Source organism: Ursus americanus, chromosome 32 (genome assembly GCF_024610735.1).
Source record: "Ursus americanus isolate L20-20 chromosome 32, mUrsAme1.1.p, whole genome shotgun sequence".
Lineage (NCBI taxonomy): Eukaryota > Metazoa > Chordata > Mammalia > Carnivora > Ursidae > Ursus > Ursus americanus.
The window spans coordinates 32,052,638-32,079,708 of NC_142158.1; the positions used below are offsets into that span (position 1 = coordinate 32,052,638).

General features: G+C 55.1%; 1 protein-coding gene across 4 annotated transcripts; it reads left to right on the forward strand.

Annotated features, from left to right (window-relative positions):
* The first annotated feature begins 216 nt into the window (after window positions 1–216).
* On the forward strand, window positions 217–26,792 carry FGD2 (FYVE, RhoGEF and PH domain containing 2). Of its 4 annotated transcripts, none has more exons than XM_087858189.1 (17): window positions 217–469; window positions 3,791–4,025; window positions 5,619–5,699; window positions 6,609–6,757; window positions 8,337–8,493; window positions 8,707–8,845; window positions 9,383–9,441; window positions 9,686–9,832; window positions 10,503–10,595; window positions 16,191–16,270; window positions 16,363–16,393; window positions 16,813–16,905; window positions 17,483–17,614; window positions 17,805–17,966; window positions 20,281–20,427; window positions 20,983–21,129; window positions 25,840–26,792. In XM_087858189.1, the coding sequence occupies exons 1-17, from the start codon at window positions 402–404 to the stop codon at window positions 25,870–25,872; spliced, it is 1,953 nt and encodes a 650-aa protein (XP_087714315.1). In that variant the 5' UTR covers window positions 217–401; the 3' UTR covers window positions 25,873–26,792. The 4 variants fall into 4 exon arrangements, 3 of the variants coding, with proteins under 3 accessions (XP_087714315.1, XP_045642288.1, XP_045642290.1); XM_045786332.2 differs by lacking the exon at window positions 25,840–26,792 and adding an exon at window positions 21,472–24,288; XM_045786334.2 differs by lacking the exons at window positions 17,805–17,966; window positions 25,840–26,792 and adding an exon at window positions 21,472–24,286.
* The last annotated feature ends 279 nt before the right edge of the window (window positions 26,793–27,071 follow it).

Below are 27,071 nucleotides of genomic sequence, written 5' to 3' on the forward strand. Positions count from 1 at the left end.
TCCACCAGGTCTTATGAGAAAGTGTGGTTGGCCAAGATCGGTCATGGGCTGGCTCCAGAAACTACCTCTGGGCCTCGTTGCCCCCTTAGGGTGGCATGAGGAATGAGGTGTGCTGGAGTGAAAGGTCAGACCCTGTGAGGGAGGGGTGGGGCCCGCGTGGGCTCCTCCCTCTGCGAGGAAGCACAGGCCTTTCCCCTTTGGGGCTGTGGCTCTGGGACCACTTCCTCCTTCCTTACTCTGAAGCCGGGAGCTGGCCTACTGAGCCCTCTGGAAAGACCCAGAGCACATTCCAGGATGCCTTAGCCCCTCTGTGACCCCAGGTGGGGGTGGCTGAGGGTGCTGATTGGAGGCCTCCCTCCCTGCTTCAGGGGTAGCTGAGGACCACCGTGGAGGCCTGCAGAATGGAGGGAGAGAGTAAGGAGCAGCTGTCATCTGTGTCCAATCTGGTGACTGTGTTTGAGAACAACAGGTATGGGGTGGTGGGGGTGGGAAGGGTCGCCAGGGCCAACTGGCGGCCTCTCTCTAGCTCCTCTGTTCAGTCTGGGCCCCCCCTCTGCCCACCCCGGGCCCCCCTCTGCCCACCGCCGGGTCCCCCTCTGCCCACCGCCGGGTCCCAGAGCACAGGCCCTCCCAGTTTCCAGGCTGAGGATCAGTGCCCAGGCTACCTTGGGCCCTCACCGTGAGCAGTTCTCTCTCTGGGCCCATCCTGGACACCTCCTCCTGTCTGGGCAGTGCCTGGGCTCCTTGCAACATAGAGGAGTGTGGTCAGGCCCCAGCAGCTGGGCAGCGGGGAGGGTGTGTGCACTGGTATGTTTGTCCCCTACACACGTCCAGACGTGTGTAGTTACAAGTGAGCGTGGGTGGGCCCAACGGCATTTGGGCTGCAGGACTGCACCCATTGCCTTCCCTCAGAAATAATAGTAATACTTACCAAGCGCTTACTCTTTATAAGTAGGACAACCATGTAATTTATCATTCAGATCAGGGCACAATTAAAACTGGAAGTGGATGCCATCAAATTTTTTTTGGCAGAGGGGAGGGGCAACAGGAAAAGCTGAGACTATATCAGGCAAACCCGGATGTACAAGCAGCCTACCTTTGGCGCACTGTTCTAAGTGACTTGTGTGACTTTTTTCATTTAATTATCTAACAGCCTCCTGAGGGTAGGTCTATTTCTATTCCCATTTCTGATGAGATGCTGGATGTACAGAGAGGCAGGGAGGCTTAGAATGCTTTAAGTTCGTATGTAGGGGCTTCCATCTGAAGGGAAAAAAACTGGGCCAGATGTGTGGAGGTCATTGGTGGCCCTGGCAGGGGTAGTATGTATGTGTGTCTGTCTGTCTGTGTCTGTGTAACATTACTCTACTTTGCAGGCAATTCTTTTCTTTCTTTCTTTCTTTCTTTCTTTCTTTCTTTCTTTCTTTCTTTCTTTCCTTCTTTCTTTTTTAAGATTTTATTTATTTATTTGTCAGAGAGAGAGAGACAGAGCATAAGCAGGGAGAGCAGCAGGCAGAGGGAGAAGCAGGCTCCCCACTGAGCAGGGAGCCCGATGTGGGACTTGATCCCAGGACCCTGAGATTATGATGTGAGCCAAAGGCAGCCACCTAACCGACTGAGCCACCCAGGTGTCCCTCTGCAGGCATTTCTTAAACCCAGGACTGTGTTAGGGACTGTTGTAGGTAGCATTCTCTGGAAATAGACTCTAAGGTAGAAATTGGCTTCAGTAGATTTACTGGAGATAGTCTTCGGAATGACACCTGTTGGGTGAGGGATGCAGCATTGGGAGAAGTTGAACTGTGTGTACTTGCAACAGAGGCCTCAGCCTGTCCCAAGGAGCTCTGGAGCTGAGATGTCCCTCAGGTTGTTCTAATTGAGGCGAAGCAAGGAGTCTTTGTACCCCCACACGGACTAGTCATTGGATATGGACTTAATCTGGGATGAGGCAGCTGTCTTCCAGGGAGGGCAATTCCCAGAGAGGGACCCAGTCAGTAGCCATCTGCCACCATACTGCCAGCAGCTGGGGGAAGAGAGCCTCAGTCCTGAAGGGGGTGTGGGTGGCACAGCACAGCATCACCCAGGAACCATAACAGACACAGGAGCTAAAAGAATGATCCCTGCCGGGAGGATTTCTGTCTTCGGAAATTAAGCTCATGGAATTACTGTGATGCCAGGTCATAGTAGATATCCTGAGAGGAGCCTAGATTCTGTGCTGAGGGCACTCAGAGCAGACAAAGACTTCTGTGGGTTTCACGGTGGATGTGGCATAGATATGGGCCTAGAAGGGCAGTTCAGCTTCCTGAGCTGGTGACCTTACCCTGCTTCTCCCAGGGTTCTTTGCCAGACACATTCTATTTCAGCACCGAGGACAGCTCCAGGCACCGCCTTCCAGGCCCACCACCCGCCCCCTGGGTTGTGGGGAGAGGGCACCACCCAACTCAACAGGCCAGGCTTGCCCAGTGGAGACCCTCGGCATGTGGGCTGTGCCCAGGCAATATCGGGCAGGAGGAGGCAGCCCGCAGACCAGAATGGGGTCAGAGGAGGCCTTGCCCGCAGGGTGAGAGCCACCCCTTATCATGTGAGGGACCCTGTGCCAGCAGCCTTGGCTTTGGGTTTCTTGTGAGGTCTCCTAGCACCTTAGCTGATCTGAAACTGAGGGGTGAAAAGGAAACAGAAGCTGGCCGCGACACTTGGAAGGAAATGCAGAAGCTGAAACCAAATGTAGAACAGAAAGCCCGAGGCCCACCTATTTCCGCGGGCTGAGGACACCCTGCCAGGCAGGGGTAGAGAGACCATGAGGAGCCACTGGGGACTGGCTTCCAATCCTCTCTCTCTCTACTGCCAACCAGTTGTGTGATTCGGGACAGACACATGGACCCTCTGGACCCGTTTCTCCTTGACTCAAATGGGGAGGGGCAGTTTAGGGCAAAGGCTCAGGAGCCAGCATGTCTGATCTGAAGCCCACCTTTGCACCCCCTAGCTGCAGGTTACTTATGCTCTCTGTACCTCCATTTTCTTAGCTGCAAAACCAGAAATGAAAACCTTTCTCAGAATTTTAGAGACTTTATACCTGTCTGGTCCTCCATCGACCAGCCTGTCCGTCTCATTGCAAGACTTTCCATACCAAAGGGAATGGGCACAACCCAAATCATGGGATATATTCAGCGAGGGTGGCCTCTTTTATCTAAAGAATTTACCTAGCCTGTAGACCCTGTAGTAGGATAAACACACACAAAGCTCCCTTCAAAGACCCATTCCTGGAGGAACAAGGAAACTGCCTCCAGACAGGCTTTCCCCCACCACTGGAGATGTAGAGGGCACAGTTCCCATTGAAAAGCCCCAGCTTTAGCAGCTCTGCCCTCCCTGTAGAGTGTTCCATGGCTCCCATCTTCTCTCTATGTATAGGTTACTAAGATTTTAGGGCCTTACTTGCTGCAGAGACTAAAAACAGAGGTGAGTTGTACAGGTGAGGGTGGTCTAAGAGGCTGGGACCACTTAGAAAGCACTGTATGCAGAGGAAGGGTTCCTCATTGCATTTTAAAGAGGGAAGTAGGTAGTTCCCCAGAAAACAAAACAAGTCTAGCTGACTCATTTTGAAGACTGGAGTTCCCTCCAAGAAGACGTTGGGGAAGGAAGTGGATATTTTACTTAGCAAATTCCTCCTGAATGCCAAGCTCTCAGGGGCGACTTCACACCTATGATTTGCATTGATCACCCTCGATCCCCACCGGGGAGGTGCTATTCTTCCTATTTTACAGCCGGGAAACCCTCAGATCTGTTTTGTTCGCCTCAGGACTCCAGGCGCAGCACCCAGAGTCTGCAAGCTGGAGATTGAACATCACCGCCCTGGGTGCAGGGCTCCCCCAGCTGCAGAGCCGTGGAAGGGGCCCAACCCCGGGGAGACCCTGGAGGGGCCCGAGCCCAGGACGGTCAGCAGGAGGTACCTGAGCTCCCTGAAGAACAAGCTGTCCAGTGGGGCCTGGAGGAAATCTTGCCAGCCTGGGACCCACCCTGGGCCAGGGACGCAGGTGCCTGAGGGCTAGAGCAGAAGTGGGGATCTAGGGGGACCCCTTCGCTGACCTCCTCCCAGCAAATTCTCTCCCAGCCAAAGCCAGCACTTGGGTCTTGTGTCACCAAAGATCAGTTGAAAGCTAGATTCACCCCTCTTAATGGCCTTTGATTAAACACCTACAATGTACCCCACTGTTGGCATGATTTCACACCCCCCTCACTGTGGGAGTCTTTTAGGCCAGGACATCAAAACTCAGACAGCTTGAAGAACTTGTCCAAGGCCACACAGCTTGGAATAGTCTCCATTTTGTGAACTGGTACCCTTCCCAGGTGTGGCCTCAGTTTAACCACCGAAGGAGGCAAATAATCCCAACTAGAAATAGAGGTTAGTGCTAAGCCTGCCCTGAGACTGATCCTGGACGGGTCCCCTCCCTGGTCTGGCTATCGGTTTGCTTGTCTGTGGAGTTCAAGGGCTAGGCTGCATGATCCCGGGTACCCTAGAGCCAGACAGCCAGGGATCATGCCCCAGAGCTTCTGCTTCCTAACTGGGTGACCTCGGGCAAAGCTCTTTAACTTCTTTGTGCCTGTTCCCTCATTTATAAAAGGGGGGTGGTGATCATAGTAGTATGTTCTGGTTACCAGTCGCTGCATAACAAAGCACTCCACAGTGCGATGGCTGAATACAATGTATTATTTCTCACAGTTCTGTGGTTTGACTGGAACGCTACTGGATCGTTCTTCTATTGATCTCACCTGGGGCTTGTGGTAGTCAGCTCGGGGCTGCCATGACAAAATACCACAGACGGGGTAGCTTACTGGAAATAGATTTCCTTCCAGTTCTGGACACCGGAAGTCCAAGATCCAGGTGCTGGCAGGGTCGGTTTCTGGTGAAGCCTCTCGTCCTGGCTTATTGATGGCTGTCTTCTCACTGTGTCCTCATGCACATACTCTCCTGGTGTCTGTCCCTCCTCTTCTAAGGACACTGGTCCTATTGGATTAGGACCTCACCCTTATGACTTCATTTAACTGTGATTATTACCTCAAAGGCCCTATCTCCAAATACAGTCCTATTGGGGCTTTAGGGCTTCAATGTATGGATTTGGGGAGGGGGGCACAACTCAGTCCATAATAGGGTCTCTCCCATGACTGCAGTCAGATGGTGGCCGGGGCTGGAATGCCCAACATAGCTCAATTCTCAAGCCTGGTGCCTGGGCAGGGACAGTAGAAGCTGGGTTCAGCCGGGGTGCTGGCACGGCTGGGCCCTTGGCTCTTCTCTCTATAAGTGAGGTCTTTGGGCCTCTCCTCTCAACATGGCCTCTCCATCGGGGCAGCCAGACCTCCAGATGTGGTGGTTCATGGCTCCCAAGAGCACAAGCTTCCAAAAAGCTTCCAGGCCTCTTAGGCCTTAGGCCCAGAACTGGCACAGCCTCACTCCTGCCCCATTCTTTGTTAAAACGATCCCAGCGCCAGCCCAGATGCATGGTGGGAGGGCATGGGCACCAGGAGGTGGGCATTCACTGGGACATCTTTGGAGACGGCACCCAGGGTGCCCATCAGAGGAGACCAAAGCTGTCTCTCTCCTTCTCTTTCTCCCCTCGACCTGCCTGCAGGAGCCTGAGGAAAAGAAGATCGTCCAGGAGCTCCTGGAGACAGAGAAGGCCTATGTGGCACGCCTCCATCTGCTAGACCAGGTCAGTCGCCAGAACACCACCCTATCCTACCCTGGGCCCCAGCACCCAGGTCTCCTCACCTCACCTCCGCTCTCCCTTCTGGACACCTCATGACGCTGAGACTTAGGACCTGGGATGTAATTCGAGGAAGCTTCAGTCCTTTACCCCGTTGGCTGGAGTTGGGGCAGAAATCGGGATTTAGGGCATTAATGCCACTTGCCATTCACCCCCGGTGCCTGGGCTGGCCTCGCGTGTAGCAGAGCACGCATGGCCCTTCCGGCCCCACACAACACCCTCATCTGTCACCCCCACACCCGACATCCTCACCGTTATTACCCCTTCACACATTCTTAAGAGGCCCCAGATAAGGGGCATCTGGGTGTCTCAGTCGGTTAAGCGTCTGTCTTTGGCTTGGGTCATGATTCCAGGTTTCTGGGATCCAGCCCCATGCTGGGCTCCCTGCTCAGTGGGGGGCCTGCTTCTCCCTCTCTTGCTCCCCTTGCTTGTGCTGTCTCTCTCTCTCTGTGTCAAATAAATAAAATTTTTTTAAAAAGCAGCAGCAGCAGCAGCAGCAGCCCCAAGCAAGAGGGTTAAATATTCGCCCATCTGGAGCATGATCTTTAGCTTGGTGGGGTCCGAGACCTTGACTGACGCCAGATGGGCCCATTCCCGACATTCAGCAGCGGCCAGCCCCCCGCCAAGTCCCTGAGCCCCTAGGTCTTCGTTTGCCCATTTGTAAAGTGGCCGAGTACAGCCCCCTCTCTCTCTTCCTGAGGCTGTTTCGAGGATGGTGGGAGATTGAAGAGGTGGAAGCATCCAGCAAACCACGGAGGGGCCTCGAAGCCCCCCCGGCTGTGCCCATCGCTCCCCGGCGGGTGTGCGGGTGGCGCTTCTCTGCCTCAGGCCGAGTGACCATCAGCGGGGCTGCAGGTGTTCTTCCAGGAGCTGCTGACGGAGGCCCGAGCCAGCAAGGCCTTCCCCGAGGACGTGGTCAGGCTCATCTTCTCCAACATCTCCTCCATCTACCAGTTCCACGCCCAGTTCTTCCTCCCGGAGCTGCAGCGGCGGCTGGACGAGTGGTGAGAGCGCCTCCACGAACCCTTGAGCCCCCCTGACCGCAGCTCTGGCCGGGTCAGGGTGCAGCCCCTACTGCACTGCCTTTGGCCTGTTGGGCCCCCTGCTCTTGCTGTGTGTCCATGACAGTCTCCTCCTCTGGGCTCAGACTGGCCTCACAGTAGGGGCTTGGACCCATGAGCACTGAGGGGCTGTGTGTGTGTGTGTGTGTGTGTACGCGCGCGCGTGTGCTTGTCCTGGGGAAGGGGATGGGTCAGGTCCCCACTAGGCTGCAGGACTTCAGAGCCAGCAGAAAGAGCCGATGCTAACTGAGGGCTTCCTACATGCCCAGCCTTGGGCTTCACACCTATGAACTCACTGAATCTTCAAACCCGCCCCCATGTGCTGATGCAAGAAACTGTCTTCATTTTCAGAGACCATGGAAGCATTTGGTGATGGAAGTACTTGCTTTATATATTTTGCTAAAGAAATGCCGTGAGGACTGAGGCGTCCTTTATTTTAAAGATTTTATTTGTTTATTTGAGAGAGAGAGAGAGAGAGAGGGAGGAGGAGGGAGAGGCAGAGGGAGAGGGAGAGAGAATCTGAAGCAGACTCCACTCTGAGCTCAGAGCCAAACTCAGGGCTCGATCCCACGACCCAAGATCATGACCTGAGCCGAAACCAAGAGTTGGACGCTTAACCACCAGCACCACCCAGGCACCCCCGGGATTTGTTGTTGTTGCTGCTGCTGTTTTAAAGGCGACCCTATGCCTATGACCATTCCATTTTTTTTCCAATGGGAAAATGAGGTACAGAGAGGTTAGGTGACTTGTCCAAGAACACACAGCTAGAGTAAGCAGCACACTTGGGAATCAAACTCAGGCAGGCCAGCTTCAGTGACCGTGGAGGCCCCTCAACGTTCTGCTGTCACAGCCCCTGGGCTAACCTTCAAGCCCTACCACAGTATGACCCTGGACATGCTCTTACCCCTCTGAGGCTGTTCCCTCATCTCTAAGATGGGCCGATGACTACCCCCCGCAGAGTTGTGAGAATTAAATGGGATGAGACCCGCAGCGTGTCTTGGACGGTGCTTGGCCCTTGCTCCCGTTATGTCAGAAGCCTCAAGTGGTCACATGGGGCGCCTGGGTGGCTCAGCCATTAAGTGTCTGCCTTCGGCTCAGGTCGTGATCCTGGGGTCCTGGGATCAAGCCTCACATTGGGCTCCCTGCTCCACAGGAAGGCTGCTTCTCCCTCTCACACTCCCCTAGCTTGTGTTCCCTCTTTTTCTGTCTCCTCTGTCAAATAAATAAAAATATAATCTTAAAAAAAAAAAAAGGAAGCCTCAAGTGGTTACAGGACACGTGCTGCAGGCCTGACACTGCACTGGGTCTGCGGGTGGAGAACAGCATCTGCCCTCAGGGGCTCACAGTCTGCAGGGGTTGGACCACGCACGGGTGGGTGAGGATGACATGTCCCATGCCTGTACCCAGAAGTGCAGCGGAAGGACTGTTTGGGAGGGTGGGGTTCGGAGAGCCGGACTCCCTGCCTGGAGTCAAGAGAGGAGGTCCTGAGGCTGAGGGCAGGACCTGGGTGGCCCTCTTGCAGGACCACCACCCCCCGCATCGGCGACGTGATCCAGAAACTGGCCCCGTTCCTGAAGATGTACAGTGAGTATGTCAAGAACTTTGAGCGAGCCATGGAGCTGCTGGCCACCTGGACCGACAAGTCTGCTCCCTTCCAGGAGACGATCACCCGCATTCAGGTGAGGTGGGGTGAGGGCTGGGGCTGAGCCCGCACCGCCACCCCCAGTGTGTACTGCCTCGGTTTCCCCCAGGGATCTGGGGCACCTCCGGCTCGGCTGCTTGCACGGCTCCAGGGCCAGCCTGCCCCGCCCACTCCCCCCACCCTCTTGGCAGCCCGAGCCGCCCTTCCCCATTCTCACCCCACACTCTTCCTCCTCCCTTCCCTCCCCAAGGGCAGCGAGGCCTCGGGCAGCCTGACGCTGCAACACCACATGCTGGAACCTGTGCAGAGAATCCCACGCTACGAGCTGCTGCTCAGGGAGTACGTCCAGAAGCTGCCAGCCCAGGCCCCAGACCAGGCCGATGCTCAGAGTGAGGACACCCCCCGGGAGTGCGCAGGGCTAGGGAGGTTGGAGCCACTCCCCTTTATTGATTGAGCACCTGCTAAACTGGTCAGAATAACAATCAGCTATCAACATTGACTGTTGGCACTTCACAGACATTATCTATACCATTAGCCATTTTTATAGACACGAAGGCCCAGAGAGATCAAGCAACTTGCCCAAGGTCACACAGCCAGAAAGGGACAGAGCTGGGATTTGAAGTCATGCCTGTATTATGCCAAAGCCCATGCTCTTTTCCACAGCACGCTTGGGTCCGGCTTGGTTTGGGGAGCAATGAGAGCCACAGGAGCCCAGCGCCAAGCCCTGTCTTTCAGTGGCGCCCAGTCTCTCCAGTCTGGGTGGGAAACGGCCCCATCATCCAGTCATCTCGTGTGCGGGGCCAGGCTGCTCCTACGGTCACTCCTAGCAGGCCCTGAGGCCACTTTGTTAAGTCTCAAGGACTTCCTGCCTCAGCCCCCAGCCCCAAATTTTCAGGAGATAATTCTGGCCCTGTGCCTCCCTTCAGAAGCGCTTGACGTGATCTTCTCGGCCGCTCAGCACTCCAACGCAGCCATCGCTGAGATGGTGAGCAGCCGGCCGTCCGGTGGGAGCAGCAAGCGTCCCCAGGGGCCCTGTTCCTCCTCCCTGCAGCTCTCTGCCTCCCCCAGCCCACCCAGGTCTCTATCTGCTCTTCCCCTGATCCCGCCCCGTGACACCTGGCCCCCTGCTATCCTCCCCCTCACCTCCTGTCCCTGTCCATACAAGGCAAACCTTCCAGAAGGAGGTGCGCCCTGCCTGGCCTCAGCTGAGGGTGCACTCCCTGTCCCAGGAGCGGCTGCAAGACCTGTGGGACGTGTACCAGCGCCTGGGCCTCGAGGACGACATAGTGGACCCCTCCAACACCCTGCTCCGTGAGGGCCCCGTCCTCAAAATCTCCTTTCGCCGCAGCGACCCCATGGAGCGCTACCTTTTCTTGGTACGGGGATGCTAAGCGCCCTCTGCGCTGGAGAGGGCAGTCCAGAGGCCACTCCGCCCCAGGTCCTGCCTGCCTGCTGCCTACCTGGCACCGCAGGAGAAACGGGGAAGAGCCTGCATCTCGGTCCTCCTCTGAGACAAGTCACACGCTGCCTCTAGGCCTCAGGGATTTCCAACTGAGGGGTTTCTCAGGCCCTAGGAAGCAACAGAGTCAGAATTTGAACCCAGTCTGTTTGGCTCCAAACCTTGCGGTTTTGAACTGCACTCTAGGGAGCGCAAAGCAGGGAATTAGGTTAGCCGCTACAAAGAACTACCCAGATTTGCACTAACGAAGCCAGGGGGTCTCCTGGAAATCTGGAAACTGGTCCTACCTGGCGGTCTGGGCGAGGGAGCTGCAACATCCCATAAGCCCCTGGGGCCCTGAGCCCCCGTGAGAAAGGCCTTTGTGAGTTGGATGCCCACAGACATGGAGACCCTTCGGTGACCATCCCCGTTGGATTGGAAGCTAGACCACCCCTTCCTCATCACACCTGTGCCCCTGTGAGCTGGCCCGGAGCGTGGCCAGAGGGGAGGGAGATGCGGGGGTGCTCCACCCACTCGCAGGGAAGCCCTGCCCCCATCCTTCCTGCCCCGCCACTACGCACCCACTCACCGTTCCGTGTCTCTGGCAGTTCAACAATATGCTGCTGTACTGTGTACCCAAGGTCATCCAGGTGGGCGCCCAGTTCCAGGTGAGGACCCGCATCGATGTGGCCAGAATGAAGGTGAGAGGCACCCTACCCACTGTCAGGCTTCGTCCCAAGGGTGGGATCGAGTATGGGGAACAGCAGGAGGGTCTGCGCTCGGTTCTCAGTCCAAGAACCCAAACCTGGCAGATCCTGGGCCAACGTGGAGGCGGAAGCGCTTGGGGTCAGAGCTCTCCCATGTGGGTGCCCACAGGCCTGGCCGCCTCTTTGGGGCCATGCCCACCCTGGCCTGGCCTCTGTCTGCTTTCCCTATCAACTACCCCAGTGCTTTGACAACGTTAATACGTGCATGAGGCCCCTGGGAGTCTTGTTAAAATGCACGTCCTGAGTCAGTAGGTCCGGGGCGGGGCCTGAGACTCTGCATGGCTAACCGCTCCCAGGGGAGGCTACCGCGGCAGGCCACAGGTAAGGGTCTACACTGTCAGCTCCACTGCTGGACGGTGTGTGTCCCCAGCCAGAGATGGCCACAAACACGGGGACAGCAGCCCATAATAGTGCCCACTGACTGGCTGGTCCCCCTGCATTGGGCCCTGCCTCACCCCGTCAGACTCTCATATATCCCTATAGTGGAAGGGCTGTTAGTTTCCTTTGCATTTTCATTTTTTTTCTTTTAAAAATAACACTTTCATTACTTAAAAATAGAGATAATACACATCCCCAAATCAAATATAAGAAGTGCATACAATGAGAAGTGTCCTCCCCACTCTGTCCCCTAAGCCCCTTCCTGGAGACAGACTTTGCTTCTTAGGAGGCCTTCCGGAGGTAGTCTCCACAGACACAACTAATAATATATTTATTATGGCTTCCTTACTCAGGTTTCACATAAAGAGTGAAACTGTTTCCCATAGGCACTGTTCTGCGCTCCGCTTTTCTCCCTAAGTGCTAACTCTGGTGATCCGTGCGCGTCGGGACACTCGGAGCCCCCCACCCTTCTGCGGGTGGCCGCGGAGTGTCCCCGGGTGTGCAAGTGCCATAATTCACTCCGCCAGCCCGCTCCTGAGGGACATCTAGGTACCTGCCTGTGTGTGAGTGTATCTGTAGTTAGTCCCGTTTAAAAAAATAAGGAAGTAAACGGTGGCACATCTAGCCAACGGGACAGTATTCGCTGATAGAAAGAAAGGAGCGATCAAGCCACCGAAAGGCAGGCAGCCCTCTTCAGTGCATTTTGCCAAGTGAAAGAAGCCAGTTTGAAAGGCTACACACAGTATGGTTCCAGCTCTCGGACACTCTGGAAAAGGCAAAACTATGGAGACAGTAAAAAGCTCAGCGGTCCCCAGGGGTTAGCGGGGAGGGAGGGACACATCGATGGAGCACAGAGGATTTTAAGAGCCGTGGAACTATTTCGTGTGACGCTATAGCCATGCCTGTCGTCACGCGTTTGTCCAAACCCACAGAAGGCGCAACACCGAGAATGACCCTACTGTGAACTGTGGACCCTGGGTGGTCGTGACGTGTCCATGTAGGTTCCTCACTTCTCACACATGTCCCCGTCTGGTGGGGGATGTTGATAATGGGTGCGGGGGGGGGGGTATATGGGAAATCTCTGTATATTCCTCTCCATTTTGCTATGAACCTAAAATGGCTCTAAAAAAATTAAGTCTTTTTTTTTAATTAGTTTCAGAGGTCGAATTTAGTGATTCATCGGTTGCATATAAGACCCTGTGCTCATTACATCAGGTGCCCTCCTTAATGCCCATCACCCAGTGACCCCATCGCCCCCCACTTCCCCTCCAGCAACCCTCAGTTTGTTTCCTATGGGTCAGGGTCTCTTACGGCTTGTCTCCCCTCTGTTTTCATCTTATTTTACTTTTCCTTCCCTTCCCCTATGTTCAACTGTTTTGTTTCTTAAATTCCACATGAGTGAGATGATAATTGTCTTTGACTGACTTATTTCGCTTAGCATAATACCCTCTAGTTCCGTCCATGTTGTTGCAAATGGCAAGATTTCATTCTTTTCAGTGGCTGAGGACTATTCCATCGTATATATACGCCACATCTTCTTTACCCATTCATCTGTCGATGGACGTCTGGGCTCTTTCCATATTTGTGGACATTGCTGCTCTAAACATTGGGGTGCAGGTGCCCCTTTGAATCACTATGTATCCTTTGGATAAATACCCAGTAGTGCAATTGCTGGGTTGTAGGGTAGCTCGATTTTTAACTTTTTGAGGAAACTCCATACTGTTTTCCAGAATGGCTGCACCGGTTTCCATTCCCGCCAACAGTGTGAGAGGGTTCCCCTGCTTTCTTCTGAAAGGAAACCGAGGCCCAGAAAGGTTATAATTTGCTTGGGGTCATACAGCAATCAAACCAGGTGAAACAGAGTCCGGAGTCCCTGTACTTAATCCCCATACCAGACTGTCTCCTACGAAGGCTTCCTCTCAGAGGGGCAAAGCTTATGCAGAATTGCAGGCGTAGTGGAGTAAATCAGGGAGCGGGGGAACTTTCTTGACAACTCTCTGATCACTCCTGAGCCCCAGTGTGTCCTGAGCTCTGGGGCTGGGAGAAGCAGAGGTCAAGTCCAGCTTATCTTGGTATGCTTGCATTTTCCCCATCCCGTGTCCCTGTCACTCCCTCCCCCGCCCTGTCCCAGGATCTGCTCCAGGAGGGAGGTGCAGGTAGGAGTTAAGCCAGGACCCTCCGTCCTCTGGAGAAGCCCTGGGCCTCTGAGAGCCCTCAGCAGGGAAGACCTTGCCCTTGCTCCTGACTGGGCTTGCCTGGCATTTGGTGCCCAATCAAGGGCCCGGAAGTGGGGTGCAGCCTGAGTATGTTGAAGGCCCATGGGGTACCTGAGCCCCCTGTGGGGATTCCAGCCTCCTCCCCATGCCTGAGCCGACAGGTCTTTTATGAATGCAGCCCCTCATCCCGGGGCATTCAGCTTCTCTTCCTGAGCAGTCAGAATGTCCCAGAGGCCAGGGTGTATGCAGGCTTGTATGTCTGGGAGCCTTGGTGAGTGAGCTTGAGAAAGGCAGGTTTATGGAGAGTAACAGACAGAAATGAAGACAGGCAGCCCTGTCTTAGGGCTGGTGGAGACCCAGGCATAGAAAAAGGGGGGCAGAGATTGACAGATAGAAAAGCCAAAAAAATAGAGAGGTCAAAACAGAGTCCTAAAGAGGAAATACACAGAGACAGGACCGAGAGCATCAGTGCATGCTGGGTTCCTGGCACCTGCCAACCCCACTGAGCACATTTCCTGCACAGAGTGTCCGATGCTCCCACAGCTGCACGGCACCTTCCCCTGAATGGCACAGGCCAGGCAGGTGCAGGGCTGTCTCCCTACCAGCTATCTGCTCCTGTGCAATCTTCTGAGTGCAGTCTGAAGGTAGTTCTGGCCTTTGACCACCAGGACGGTTCCCCCTGGCTTCCTCCTTTCTGGATAGCAGGGAGGACTAGTTCTCAGCAGCTGATTCTCCCCAAGGTCTGAGTTGGTCCTAATGTTGTGCCATCCTGCACAAGGCAGGCCTGGGAAAAAGGAAGAGATGCAGGCACATACATACCTAGAGTCTCCATGTACTACTGTGTAGGTTGGGCACTGCACAAGCACACCTTCCCTAAGATGAGCACGCCTCATCCACAGCCATCGTGGATTGTTTATTTACAATTCTCATTGTCCGGCAGATGGCAGTCAAGCGTCTTGTTCCAACAAAATCTGAATATTATGCGGTTTGCCAACAGATGTCAGTAAAGTGTTTTGAAGAAGGGTGTCTTTTTCTAATTAGCACAAAGGCACTGTATGGGTTAGCAAGGGGCCTGAACCGGCTCAGACCTGGGGAGTGGTCGAGACTGGGCACAGCAGACCCTGGAAATGTCCCCTAGAAGCTTTCATCCTGCCCTTCTGCAGAGGTGATCCCTGCCGCTCTGGTCAGGAGCTCCCCTCAGTTCCCCTTTTCTACTAGAAGCATCGTATTTCTTGTTACCTCTGGGCCCCAAACCTTAGACTTCTCTTTGCTTTCCCTCTCCCCTCTCCCTCACCAATTAGTCATGGAGTCTTGCCAGATTCCCGATATTGTCCCCCAGGGAGAAAGCTTCTCTCTCCCCCGGTGCAGGCAGGCCCATTTCCCCCAGATCCAGCCCTCCTTCGCCCCTTACACACAGCCGCTGGGGTGGCAGGTGGACCAACAAAGTTCCCCACACCAGGGCTCTGGTCTCCGTCTTAGTTTCTCTTTGTGACTCTCCACACTGTCTGGGACAGGGCTGTGCTTACAGGACTCTGGGCGTGGGGCGGGCATAGGTGTTCTTCCCCCTTCCCCTTGGGGGCCAAAACCCTGAATTTGAATCCTCATTCTGTCCTTTAGCTGCTGTGTGAGCTCAGGCGGGTCTCTTGCCCTCTCTGAGCCTCCATCTCCACATCTCCTAAATGAGGGTGTAACATCTCTCTCCCAAGATTACGGTGAAGAATTTCTTTAACTCTTTCGTATGGACAGTTTTAAGCCGAGAAAGTAGCACAAGGAATCCCTGCATGCTTATCACCTGGTTTCAACAATTGTCAACTCAAAGCCAGTCTTGTTTCCCCAACATCCCCCTCCTAATCCTCTTTCCACGGGATTAGTTAAGAGCAAATCTCAGATCCATAATCATTTCACCTATAAATACTTCAGTATGTGTCTGTAAGAGATAAGAACTCTTTTTTTTTTGCCACAAAAGGTGACAAAAGTACCATTATCACATCTAGCAAATTAATACTAATTATTTAATAATATTAAGATCCTTTGGTTTTCCTTGACTCGTAAATGTCTTCTCACAGCTGATGTGTTTGAATCATTTGGGATGAGTTTCTGACATCCCTTCTAGTCCGTTACACATCCCCTCCTTCCTCTTTTTTTCTCATGCATTAATTGAAGAAATCAGCTCATTCTGCGGGAGCGTTTCTCACAGTCTGGGTTTTGCTGACTGCACCCCTAAGGTGTCACTCAGCACGTCCCACGGTCCCCCATATTTCTTGTAAACCGGCGGACCGACCAGATTCAGCTATGCGAGACTGCCGCTGGCGGTTGCTGCCGTCGGAAGTGCGCAGCGGCTAAGCGCTAGGGTTGATTGGTGCGAGCAGCAGCTGGACCAGTTAATTGAGACAAGTATGGAGAGCCCTGAGCTCCGCGGCCGGCACGTAGTAAGCGCTCCCTGGCAGGCTTCACAATGGCTGTGGACTTGTGGGGTTCCGGGACAGGAGGACAGCAAAGGACGGGAAGCGGGGGGTCTGTCAGATCTCTGGATTGGGCAACTAACTTCTTCCTTCGCTGTATGGGATAGAGGGTCTTATTCCAGGCCTTCGGTCTGCTCTTGAAAAAGTCGTGTCCCCAAACCCAGTTGATGACCCAAGTTCCATTTTCGGTGAATCCTTTGTCGGAAACTGTCATTCCTACCTCACACGAGTCAATGTAGCTGCTGCTAAAATTCCAGGAGCCTTGCCGTCCTGTGTGCTCGGAGCGCGGCCTGGTTGCAGGGGCATTCGCGTGGCTCCACAGACTCAGGGAGGCCATGGAGAAGGTCCTGATCCCCGTCCCTCAAATTCGAACTGTTCCTTGGGCACGATCCACCTCCATCTACCCCACAGTGCCTGGAGGGGGCAGGGTGTGACGAGTCTGCACGCGTCATGGCCCTCTCATTCCCAAGCAGGTGCGGGAGCTGACTGATGGGGAGTTCCCCCACTCCTTCCTGGTGTCGGGGAAGCAGCGCACTCTGGAGCTGCAGGCCCGGTAGGCACGGAGCTGGGGGGGGGGGGGGCGGGCCGGGCCGGAACCCTGGGGGCGGCTGCTCTCCTCAACACCTGTGTTCACTTTCCGAGCAGGTCCCAGGAGGAAATGATTTCCTGGATACAGGTATCAGAGCATTCCAGGGCCCCTGGGATCCTGAACCCAGCCTACCCACCCAGGCTGAGGGGGAGGGAGGGGTGTGTGTGTGTGTGTGTGTGTGTGTGTGTGTGTGTGTGCACGTGCCCAGCTGCTTCGTGCTTCCTCGGGACTTGCTCTGTGGTGGTTTGGAATGAGACCTGGTTCAGATCTTGCTGCCTTTCACTGCCTCGCTGGGTGGCCTTGGGCAGGTCACTTAAAGTCCCTGAGCCTCACTTTTCACATCTGTCATCTGGGGCTAACAGTTTCTCCTCCCTTGAGTCAGCCGGGGTGTGTTTAGAACCCAGCACCTGGCAGCCAGCAGGCTTCCAGCAATGTCTGCTGACAGTAGATGGACAGATGAGCGCGCCCTCCCTGCCGCCTCCTAACCACTTCCCGTGCCCCCTTAGGCCTGCCAAGCAGCCATTGACCAAATCGAGAAGCGGAATGAAACCTTCAAGGCCGCGGTCCAGGGCCCTGAGGGAGACACCCAGGAGCCGGAAGTAAATGAAGCCTTTGCATCTTGCCTCTTCCCTCTCCTTGCTCTGCCCAGCCCAGCTTGGAGGGCAGGGGAGTGTCACCCACCAGGACTGATTGAAAGGGACCCGAGAAAGCCCACCCACCCCCACATCTGAGGCTCAGTGCCAAAGGTTCTCCCGTTAGCAGAAATTTCCTTTGGGAGCCTCTCTGTGCAACGCTCCCTGGGAAGGATTTCAGTCTGTGTAACTCGGGCTGTGGGGCGGTGCAGGTCTGGGTTCAAAGTGCCCAAGAAACATTAAGACCAAGGGAAGGTGGGAGGCAAGTGCGGTGGGAGAGGGATAGTGTCTGGGACTTGATTTCCACTCTGAGCTCCAAACTCTGGCTTGCTGGGTGTCTTTGTGGAGTCCCTTGACCTCTCTGGGCTCAGCTTCCTCACCTGTACAAGGGGAGGAGTAGTCCCTGACCCGCCATGCGGTCTTTGTCGTCGGTGGGCTTCATGGGGAAGCCCCTCGGAAGCACAGTGCTCGTGACCCCTGCCAGGAGCAGGTGGACCGAGCGCACAGAAGGGGGTCATGAAGCGCCCACCCTACCGCCCAACAGCTGCAGTCGGGGGAGCTGGGCCTCCGGGCGCCGCAGTGGGTCCGGGACAAGATGGTCACCATGTGCATGCGTTGCCGGGAGCCCTTCAACGCCCTGACGCGCCGCCGCCACCACTGCCGAGCCTGCGGCTACGTGAGTCGTCCCCCCGGCACCTGTCCGCCTGCCCCTCCTCTGCCTCCGCCTTCCCGGCTCTGGGCCCCTCTGGCCTCCCTGCCAGCTCTGCCGGCCTGAACCCATGCAACCCGGAGGCGCGGGGCGCTACCTCTGGCCCAGGGTCGTGAGTGGCCTTGTTTGGACCTCACGCTGCCCCCTTGCGACACAGGGGCTTCTGCGATCCCCGTTCTGCACGTGGGGAAATGGGGCTCACAGGGGTGAGAGGAGGTGCTCGAGACACTCCCCCAAACCAGCCCGATGCGTTCATCCGTCCTCACCACGGTTCCTGAGAGCCCTAGACCCAGCACCAGGACACGGGCTCCCATTCCAGGTGGGGCGTGCAAACTCGGCCCCCCTCAGGCCTTGCACCCACCACCGCACCAGCCCCACGCCTGTCCTCCCGTCTGAGTGACCTCGGCTAAGGGGCCCCTCCTCTTCGGGAAGTCCTCGGCCCTCCAGCACCCTCTCGTTCTGTGGCTAACTGTGCCTTCGTCTCCTCACCCCGGCGGTGGTAGCGAGCTCCTCCTTTCCTTCCTCAGCAGCTCAGGCCCGGCTCCTTGGAGGAGCAGCCCCCAGCTGATTGAGGAAGGAACCTGTCCGCTCCTCTTATCAGCTCAGGCCCGGTTATCAGAGGCACATCTCGCTTTGCTTTTTAAGCACCTGGCGCCCTTGAGCTGTTCTCTGTTGACCTGACAACCCCCTCCGTTTACTCTGTAAACAGAAAAGCCCTTTAGGACCTCAGTCTTTAATGACCTCCAGGAGACAGGAGACCAGCCGGGCAGGTTGGGGCCAGTCAGGGAGGTGTCCCCAAAATGTATTACATGGCAGTTGGGGCCTAGAGTAAATTTCAAGGACTGGGAACACACCTGTCTTCAGACGTAAGCGGTGAGTTCTAGCAGAGCCGAACAGAAAGGATCCGGGCCTTAGCTACTGTTCTTGGTGATTCACGTCTGTAAATAAGGGCTGAGTCAATTCACATTTGCAATTCGGGAAGTAGTTCCTAAAAACGTATTTAATATAATTAAGAACTACGAAGAGGCACAAAGGATAACAATACCCATGTACCTACCTTCAAGGTACAGGGAAGAAATAGAACATTCTGACAACTAAATGAAATGCACGATCCTTGATTGAATCGTGGATGGGAGAAACAAAACCAGCCACAGAGGCCCTTATAGGGAACTTCGGGGAAAATGTGATCACGAGCGGTAATCCCATATCGATGTTAAATTTCCCACGTGTGATAGTGACATAATGAACGGGCAGGAAAACGCCCTCGTTCTGAGGAGCCACGGCTATTCATTTGAGGGTGCGGTGTCATGATGACTGTAATTTATACTCAAATGATTCAGAAAAAAAATAGAGAGAGAGAGATAAAGCAAATGTGGCAAAAATGTTAACGCTTGGTGAGTTTGCTGGGAGTGGTATCCTTGTATTATTCTTTCAACTTGTCGTAGGTTTGAAGTTTTTTCAACTAAAAAGCTGGTGGAGGAGAAAATAAATACACACCAGCAATATAAAAATATTTAAGTCTCAATGAAGTAAAATATTCCCAAGGTAGTTGAAGCCCCCTGTGCGGGGCTCTGTGAGATATCCCTGGCCCAATTTCAGGGTTTCTCATGCCTGCTCAGACCTTTGTGTTCTGTGAGTCATCTTTTCAGTGGTTGGGTGCCCAGTTTCTGTCTCCCCACCTGCCAAACGGGAATCCTAGTGAGGGTGGGGCAGGCCAGGCCTTCTCCTGTGGGTCCCTCCCAGGCCACGTGCTGTGCTGGCCACCACCCAGATGGGCCCCCTGGTCTCAGTGTCTGGTCCCCCCATTTCCAACCCCACATCCTGGGCTTATGGTGACACCCCAGACTCCCCGGAAGTTATATCCTGCAGACCCCATGCTTCTCTCTGAGTCTTGCCATGCCTCTTTCTCCTGCCCGCGCCCCCCCAGCATGATCCATGTCGGCCTGCCTGGGGGCTTTCTCCACGCTGGGCTGGGGCGGGGGGGGGGGGGCACTCTACTGAATATACATGACAGGTCTTCCTGGCAAAAACAACCAGCCCATCATTTTTATATTAGAACACGCTTGACTCTAGGCTTGAGTGGAATACAGAATTTGCATGAATCTTAAAGCTAAACCATGAATTTTAAATACCTGTCCTGTTAGTGGAGGGCCAGCTGCTGCCTGTGAGTGGAGTGGCCCTGGGCAGGTCACTGCCCCCTTGCTGTCAGGTGAGGATGAAAGGCCCCAGAGCTGTCACCTGGTGGGGAGGCTGGGACCATCAAGGGGGATGGCTGAGGGCAGAGAGAGCTTGGAGAAGTGAATTAGATGCAGGGATGTGCAGGGAAGCCCCTAGGATTAAGAGCCACCCTCACAAAAGGGGAATCGAGAGGCACCTGCAGGGGGCCAGCTCTTGAGCCCCCAGCTGGGGGAGCGCAGAGCCTGAGCTCTCACCCCCGCGCCACGGTCTCCAGGCTGGGCCTCTGCCAGCACGGGGGACCACCTGTCTCGGCCTCCATTCCTCTCCTGAAGTTTGCTTTGTCTTCCTCCTGTCTGTGGGTGCTCTCCTGCTCCCCACCTCCCAGGCCAAGGCACCAGTGCGGCCCTCCCCTGCCTCACCTCAGGCCCCAACCGCTCCTGCCCGTCGTCCCCCAGGTGGTGTGTGCCAAGTGCTCCGACTACCGGGCCGAGCTCAGATACGATGGCAATAGGCCCAACCGCGTCTGCCTCCACTGCTTCACCTTCCTCACTGGAAACGTGCTCCCTGAGAACAAGGAGGACAAGAGGCGGGGCATCCTGGAGGTGAGGGCGGAGGGCCTCCCCTCGGCAAAGGTGTGCAGGCGCCCACCTCATGCTGGCCCTGCCCTAGGTGCTGAGCGACCAGCCAGCTGTGGTCCCACTTCCCATCCTTCTCTCTGCCCGCGGCCCCGGGGAGGTGCGGGAAGACGCCCGCACGTTCCAGCTGAACGCAGCTCCCAGGTTTCAAGGCGGTTCCCTTCCACGGACCTCTGCCCGCTGTCCAGTCTTCCGCATTCCCTGCTCATGCCTTCCGGGCCCACCAGGCCACACAGCCCGCTCCCTTCTCAGGCCCCAGTCTTGTTCCCTGGGGCAATTCACAGGTGGTAAGCCCCCCCTCAGCACCTGCCCCAAGCTCGGGCTGGCTGGGCTTGACTACAGCTCTGCCACCGACCAGCTCCGTGACCACAGGCCCCTGATGGGACCTCCTGAGGCTCAGGGACAACCGTTGTAGGGGTGCCGCGAGGATTAGAAAGAGTGATTGTCGAGCGCTCGGTCCAGTGTTGGTCACACAGTGGGTGCTCCGTTCCCTGACAGTCTCTCTCTCTCTCTGGATTTTAGAAAGAGTCCACGACAGGGTCCGAGCAGAGCCTCATGTGCAGCTTCCTGCAGCTGGTCGGGGACAAGTGGGGCAAGAGCGGCCCCCGGGGCTGGTGTGTGATCCCCCGGGACGACCCCCTCGTCCTCTATGTCTACGCTGCTCCTCAGGTAACGTCCGTGCCTCCCAGACCTTGGCCTTCTCGCGGTATGTGTGTGGGGGGGGGAGTACTGTTGGCCCCATATGCCAGAGGAGGAAACTGAGACCCAGTGAGGATGCGGTTCCCTCCAGCCAGAGGGTTAGAGGCTCTCAGAGCTGGGCCCAGACTCCAGGTCCCAACAGCTTTGCCCAGCGGGCAGCCAGTCCTCCTCCTCCTTGATGCCCTCCCGCCAGTCCGCCCAGCTTCGTGGGTGTTTGGGGAGCAAGGGGTGGGTATGTGACTTCAAACTGGCTGTCCCAGGCGGTGGGGCTGAACAGAAAGACAGTGGCCCATGGCTCTCTCCTCCCCCCAGGACATGCGGGCTCACACCTCCATCCCCCTGCTGGGCTACCAGGTGACTGCGGGGACCCAGGCAGACCCCCGGGTCTTCCAGCTGCAGCAGTCAGGCCAGCTTTACACCTTCAAGGCTGAGACCGAGGAGCTGAGGGACCGCTGGGTGAAGGCCATGGAGCGGGCGGCCAGTGGCTGGAGCCCCAGGGGGCCCAATGATGGAGACCTGTCTGACTGACCCACGGCGGGCCACTCTCCCCTTCAGAGCCCGGGCTGACCTGCAGCCCCTGTGATCCACTACTCCCAGCTGGGCTCTTAAGTAGCCGATTTCCAGGGGCACCTGGCCGGCTCAGTCAGTAGAGCATGCGACTCTCGGTCTCTGGGTCATGAGTCTGAGCCCCGCATTGTGTGTAGAGATTACTTAAAAAAAAAAAAATGAACTTTAAAAAACAAACGAGCAACCGATTTCCAGTCATTGGCACCCAGACTGTGTGTCTTGATCTGGGATTCAGATAACGTGGGGCTTTTCCTTTGGGAAGGGGGTGACCAAGCATCCCTGTTTGCCCTGGGCTGAGGGGGTTCCTGGGGCGTAGGACTTACAGTGCTAATACCTGGAAAGTCCCGGAAACCCAGGACTGTTGGTCACGGTATGGTTTTCCACCTGGACTGCACATGAGTATCACCTGGAAAGCTTCGAAAAACAAAACAAAACAAAAAACGATGAAGGGGCGCCTGGGAGGCTCGGTCAGTTAAGTGTCTGCCTTCAGCTCAGGGCATGATCTCAGGGTCCTGGGATCGAGCCCCGCACCTGGGCTCCCTGCTCTGCGGGGAGCCTGCTTCTCCTTCTGCCTCTGCTCGCCCCCCTCATGCACGCTCTCGCTCTCTCTCTCTCTGTCTCAGGGAAATAAAAAAAAAATCTTAAAAAAAGACAAACAAATCAACTAAAAATTTAAAAAATACCACTGCCCATATCCACTACAGAGATTTCTGATTTCATCGGTCTAGGATGAGGGAGGCACAGGGTGCTTTGGGAGTGTCCTCCCGAGTCTCAGTGTGGGCCGCCCAGATGAAGAAGAGAGCCAGCACGCTAGCCGCGGTCGAGCACCTGTCAAGCGCCAGGCACGACAGTAATCAGAATAATAAATAATAAACACCTACTGGGCCAGGCACCGTGCTGGGTGAATTATCTCATTTCACCCTCAGGAGTTATAATCCCCATTTTCCAGATGAGGACACTGAGTCCCAAAGAGGTTTAGTCATTGGCTCGAGGTCCTACAGCTGGTGGGTGTCAGAGCCACGTCAAAGCTCTTTCCAGGGGTGCCTGGGTGGTTCAGATGGTTAAGCGTCTGCCTTAGGCTCAGGTCATGATCTCAGGGTCTTGGGATCGAGCCCCACATCGGGCTCCCTGCTCAGCAGGGATCCTGCTTCTCCCTCTCCCTCTGCTGCTCCCTCATCCCCCCTGCTTGTGCTCTCTTGCTCTCTCTGTCAAATAAATAAATAAAATCTTTAAAAACAAACAAACAACTCTTTCCATCAGGCAAGCAGACAGGGGAGGGAAAGAGGGGAAAGATGAAAGAGGGGAAAGATGGGAGGAGAGGAGAGGGCAGGAACGCGCTTCTCTGGCCCCAGGCTCGAGGGTGAGGCTGCTCTTCCTTAAGGGACCACTAGGGATGGCAGTGGCCCCAGTGTAGGCCTGACACCCTGAGCCCTTTCCCTCCGGGCAGCTGGCCACCGCCAGGCTCTGCCCTTAAAGAAGGCAAAGCGGGGGCCTCTGGTGGCGCAGCTGGGGCTCAGTCCGATCTCAGAGTCCTGGGATCTGCCCCCGTGTCAGGCTCTGAGCTCAGGGAGGAGTCTGCTAACAGTTCTCTTTCCCTCTGCCCCTCCCCACACTCTCTCTCTCTCTCTCAAACAAATGAATAAATATTAAAAAAAAAAAAAGGCAAAATGGACAAGCCATAGATCTTTGCCCCATTCCAGGCCCAGCAGTTTGCCTGCCCCCACCCCAAGGCTTTCTCCCTGCTGTAGCGTGTTTTAAAAGCCCAAGAAAACCTCATCGGCACAATCTCTCTGGAACCAGGCTGGCCATGAGTTCATTCTTTCATTCTACAAATATTGGTGGAGCCAAACGCAGTTCCCGTAATGGGGAGACAGCAGCAAACGAGACAGACACAAATGCCTGCCTTCCTGGAGTTTACATTCTTTTACAACAAAATAAATACGTAAATGTAGAGCCGATCACATGAGACAAGTGCTTAAATAGAGTAGCAAATCATCCCAGATTTTCCTAGTTTTAAAACTGAAATTTCTCAGGGGCGCAGGGCTGGCTCAGTCAGTGGAGCATCCAGCTCTCAAGCTCGGGGTCGTGAGTTCGAGCCCCATGCTGGGTGTGAAGATCACTTAAATAAATAAAACTTAAAATACACACACACACACACAGAAAGTTCTCGGGTCCCAGGAAACCTGTCAGTTCCAGGCAAACCAGAATAGTTGGTCACCCTTATGAAAGAAAAGAACAAGAAAGGAAACAAGAGAATGGTCTCTGTGTGTGTGTGTGTGTGTGTGTGTATCTGTTTTTAAAGGAAAATTAAGGAAGTCCTCACTGAGAAGTTGGTGTTTAAAAAACAACCTCAAGGAAAGAAGTAAGAAAGGGGGCCACACAGATATTAGAGGGAAGAGCATTCTGGGAGGAGAGAACAGCAAATGCAAAGGTCCTGAGGTGGGAGCCTCCCTGCCACATGCAAAGAACCGTGAGGAGGTCAGTGTGGCTGGAGCAGAGCGGGCAGGAAGGAGATAAGAGGAGACGTCATCAGATAATCGCTAAACTAGGGGTGAGGTTGGGGGAGGCAGATACCAGGCCCTGCTGAGAGCTGAGCGAGACAGAGAGTTGTTGGGGTGGGGGTGGGGGGGGAATGTAATTTGTTTTGACAGATCCCCCTGCTGCTTGCTGCATTAGACCGAGCGGGGTGAGAGTGGAAACGGTTTTGAGGCTGTTGCAGCAATCCAGGTGAGAGAGGCGACGAGAAGGGACTGGATTCTGGATTTATTCTGATGGTAGAGCAGAGACTCCCTTACAGAGTGAATATGGCGAGAGAGGAGGAAGGAGCCAAAGGTGACACTGAGCAGGGGCTCTGACCTGAGAGCGTGTGCTGACCAAGACGAGGAAGCCCTGGGCCCTGGGAGGCCAGGTCGCAGAGCAGCAACGCATCAGGTCTCTGCCGTGGACAAGCGACCTCTGAGGCGCCCACTCGTGGCCACATCCAGTGAGGAGTCGGGCATCTGAGCCCCGGCACCAGGTTTGGGCTGGGAATGGAAACGTGGGAGCTGGCATCCCAGAGATGGGGCGCAAAGCATGCTAGAAACAGAAGGAGGAGACCCAAGCACGGGGCCCTGCTCATGCCCACATTCTCCAGCTGTGCACACGCCAGAGTTCTGAGCTTGCACGTCCCGGCATGCTAACATTTTGACCTACAGTTTCCATTCCGAGAATTTCCCCCAAGGAGACAGACTGGCCAGTGTGACCACACTTCTGGACATTGTTTACAATAGTTCCCCCAAGTTGAGAACTACATAAATACCCACCCAAATGAGGCGACCTAGGCCGGTAAACTCACACTCAGCCAGAGGGACTCATAGACAAACCACTGCGTCCACGCAGGGGGCCGCTCGGCCGTTGGGCAAGAAGACTTGAATCTCATGCACTGCCTTGGGGGACGGGGAGGTGTTAAGTGAGGAGTAAGAGCAGAAGGAGCTGACACTTCTTTTTTTTAGATTTTACGTATTTGAGAGAGTGACAGCACGAGTGGGAGGTGCGGGGAGGGGGAGAGGGAGAAGCCGACTCCCCGCTAAGCACAGAACCCAATGTGGGGCTCGATCCCAGGATCCTGAGATCATGACCTGAGCCCAGGGCAAACGCTTCACCACGCAGGCGGCCCAGGATCTGAACACTTCTAAATACTCACCGTGTACCAGGCACTGTACTAAGGCCTCGGAGGAGATAATTTCATTTGATTCCTAGTAACATTAGAAGGAGATACTATATTCAGATCCTTATTCTATAGATGAGGAAACCGAGGCACTGCTGGTTGAGTAACTTATTTGTGGTCACATAACACGGGGTAGAAGGGGCAGCATTCCAAACCACTGTGCGGTGGAACGTTCCGGTCCTGCTTGGATGAAGATAGTTAATATCTGCACCATCTAAGGGGCTACCCAACATGCTTTAGGAGGGGTCGGTTTGCTCTCTTCTTTAGATGCTTCTGTAGAATTTGAACTTTTTTTCAATAGCATATATTACTTCTATAATCCCAAGAACAAAGGTGCTTTCCCATGTTAAGGGGCAAGTAAAGGAAGGAAGAAAGGAAGACTCACCTGTTCTGTCTTCCTTCTCCAGGGGCCCGACATGCTACTGAGCAGGGTCGCTTAGGCACCAGCACCAGAGCCCGGAGGCTGCGCACCCCAGCAACCACGGGGAAACGCCACCTGGAAACACCCGGGTTAGTCTGTGAGTGAGTGCGGAGACCTGGAGACGTGTAGCGACCAAGAGGTAGGAGAAGGCCTGCACTTGGCAGAACTCGGGGTCCCACCGGAAAGCCAGGGACAAGGAGAGGGTGTAGTCCTTGAGGATCTTCTCCTGGGAGCTCAAATGGCCCAGTGTGACCCAGGGGGGCCCCTGATCTCTCTTAGCAGCTCCTCCTCCTGGACTCACTCGCTCACTGACACTGTGCGTCCCGGGCTCCGGCTATCAGGCAGCAAAGACTCTAAGGGCTTTGGATTTCTTCTACAAAAGGTCCCTACCTATAAAAAGCCAGGGGCTCCCCTAGTAGTCTGGTGGCTCTGGTGCCCATGCACCCCCACCCTGGAAGGGGAGCTCCGAGAGAGGAGGGGAGGCCGGCAGATGCCAGGGTGGGGGCATCTCTGGAGGGCCGAGTGGACCCAGGCGCCCCTCATTCATTCATTTCTTGCTGTATTCATCAGTGCTGGAGTATTTCATTACGCAGGGAGCACTTGGCACCCATCATCTCATTTCATTCCATAACAGTCTTTTGACATCATTTCAAGCAACGCGTTTTACAGATGAGGAAGGTGGAGCTGAGCAAGGCCAAATAACCTGTGCATGGTCACCCAGCCTGTAAGTCAGGAATGAATTCGGATTCAGGGGCGCCTGGGTGGCACAGCGGTTAAGCGTCTGCCTTCGGCTCAGGGCGTGATCCCGGGATCGTCATGGGATCGAGCCCCACATCAGGCTCCTCCGCTATGAGCCTGCTTCTTCCTCTCCCACTCCCACTGCTTGTGTTCCCTCTTTCGCTGGCTGTCTCTATCTCTGTCGAATAAATAAATAAAATCTTTAAAAAAAAAAAAAAGGAATGAATTCGGATTCAAACCCAGGCCCGTCTGATTCCCCGGCCTGGCCCTAGCTAGCACTAGGGGGCAGTATCTCCCAGAGCTTAGTGGGTCCTGGCCGCCACACTGCTCCTCCACTGACCAGCTATGTGGTCTTGGGCAAGACTTCACTACTCTGTGTGGGGGTTTCCCCACCTGTCAAAGAGGGATAACCATGGTCCTACCTCTCTAGGGACTGGGGTGTCAACCAGCACTCAGCACGGTGGCGGCCACGAGTGATTA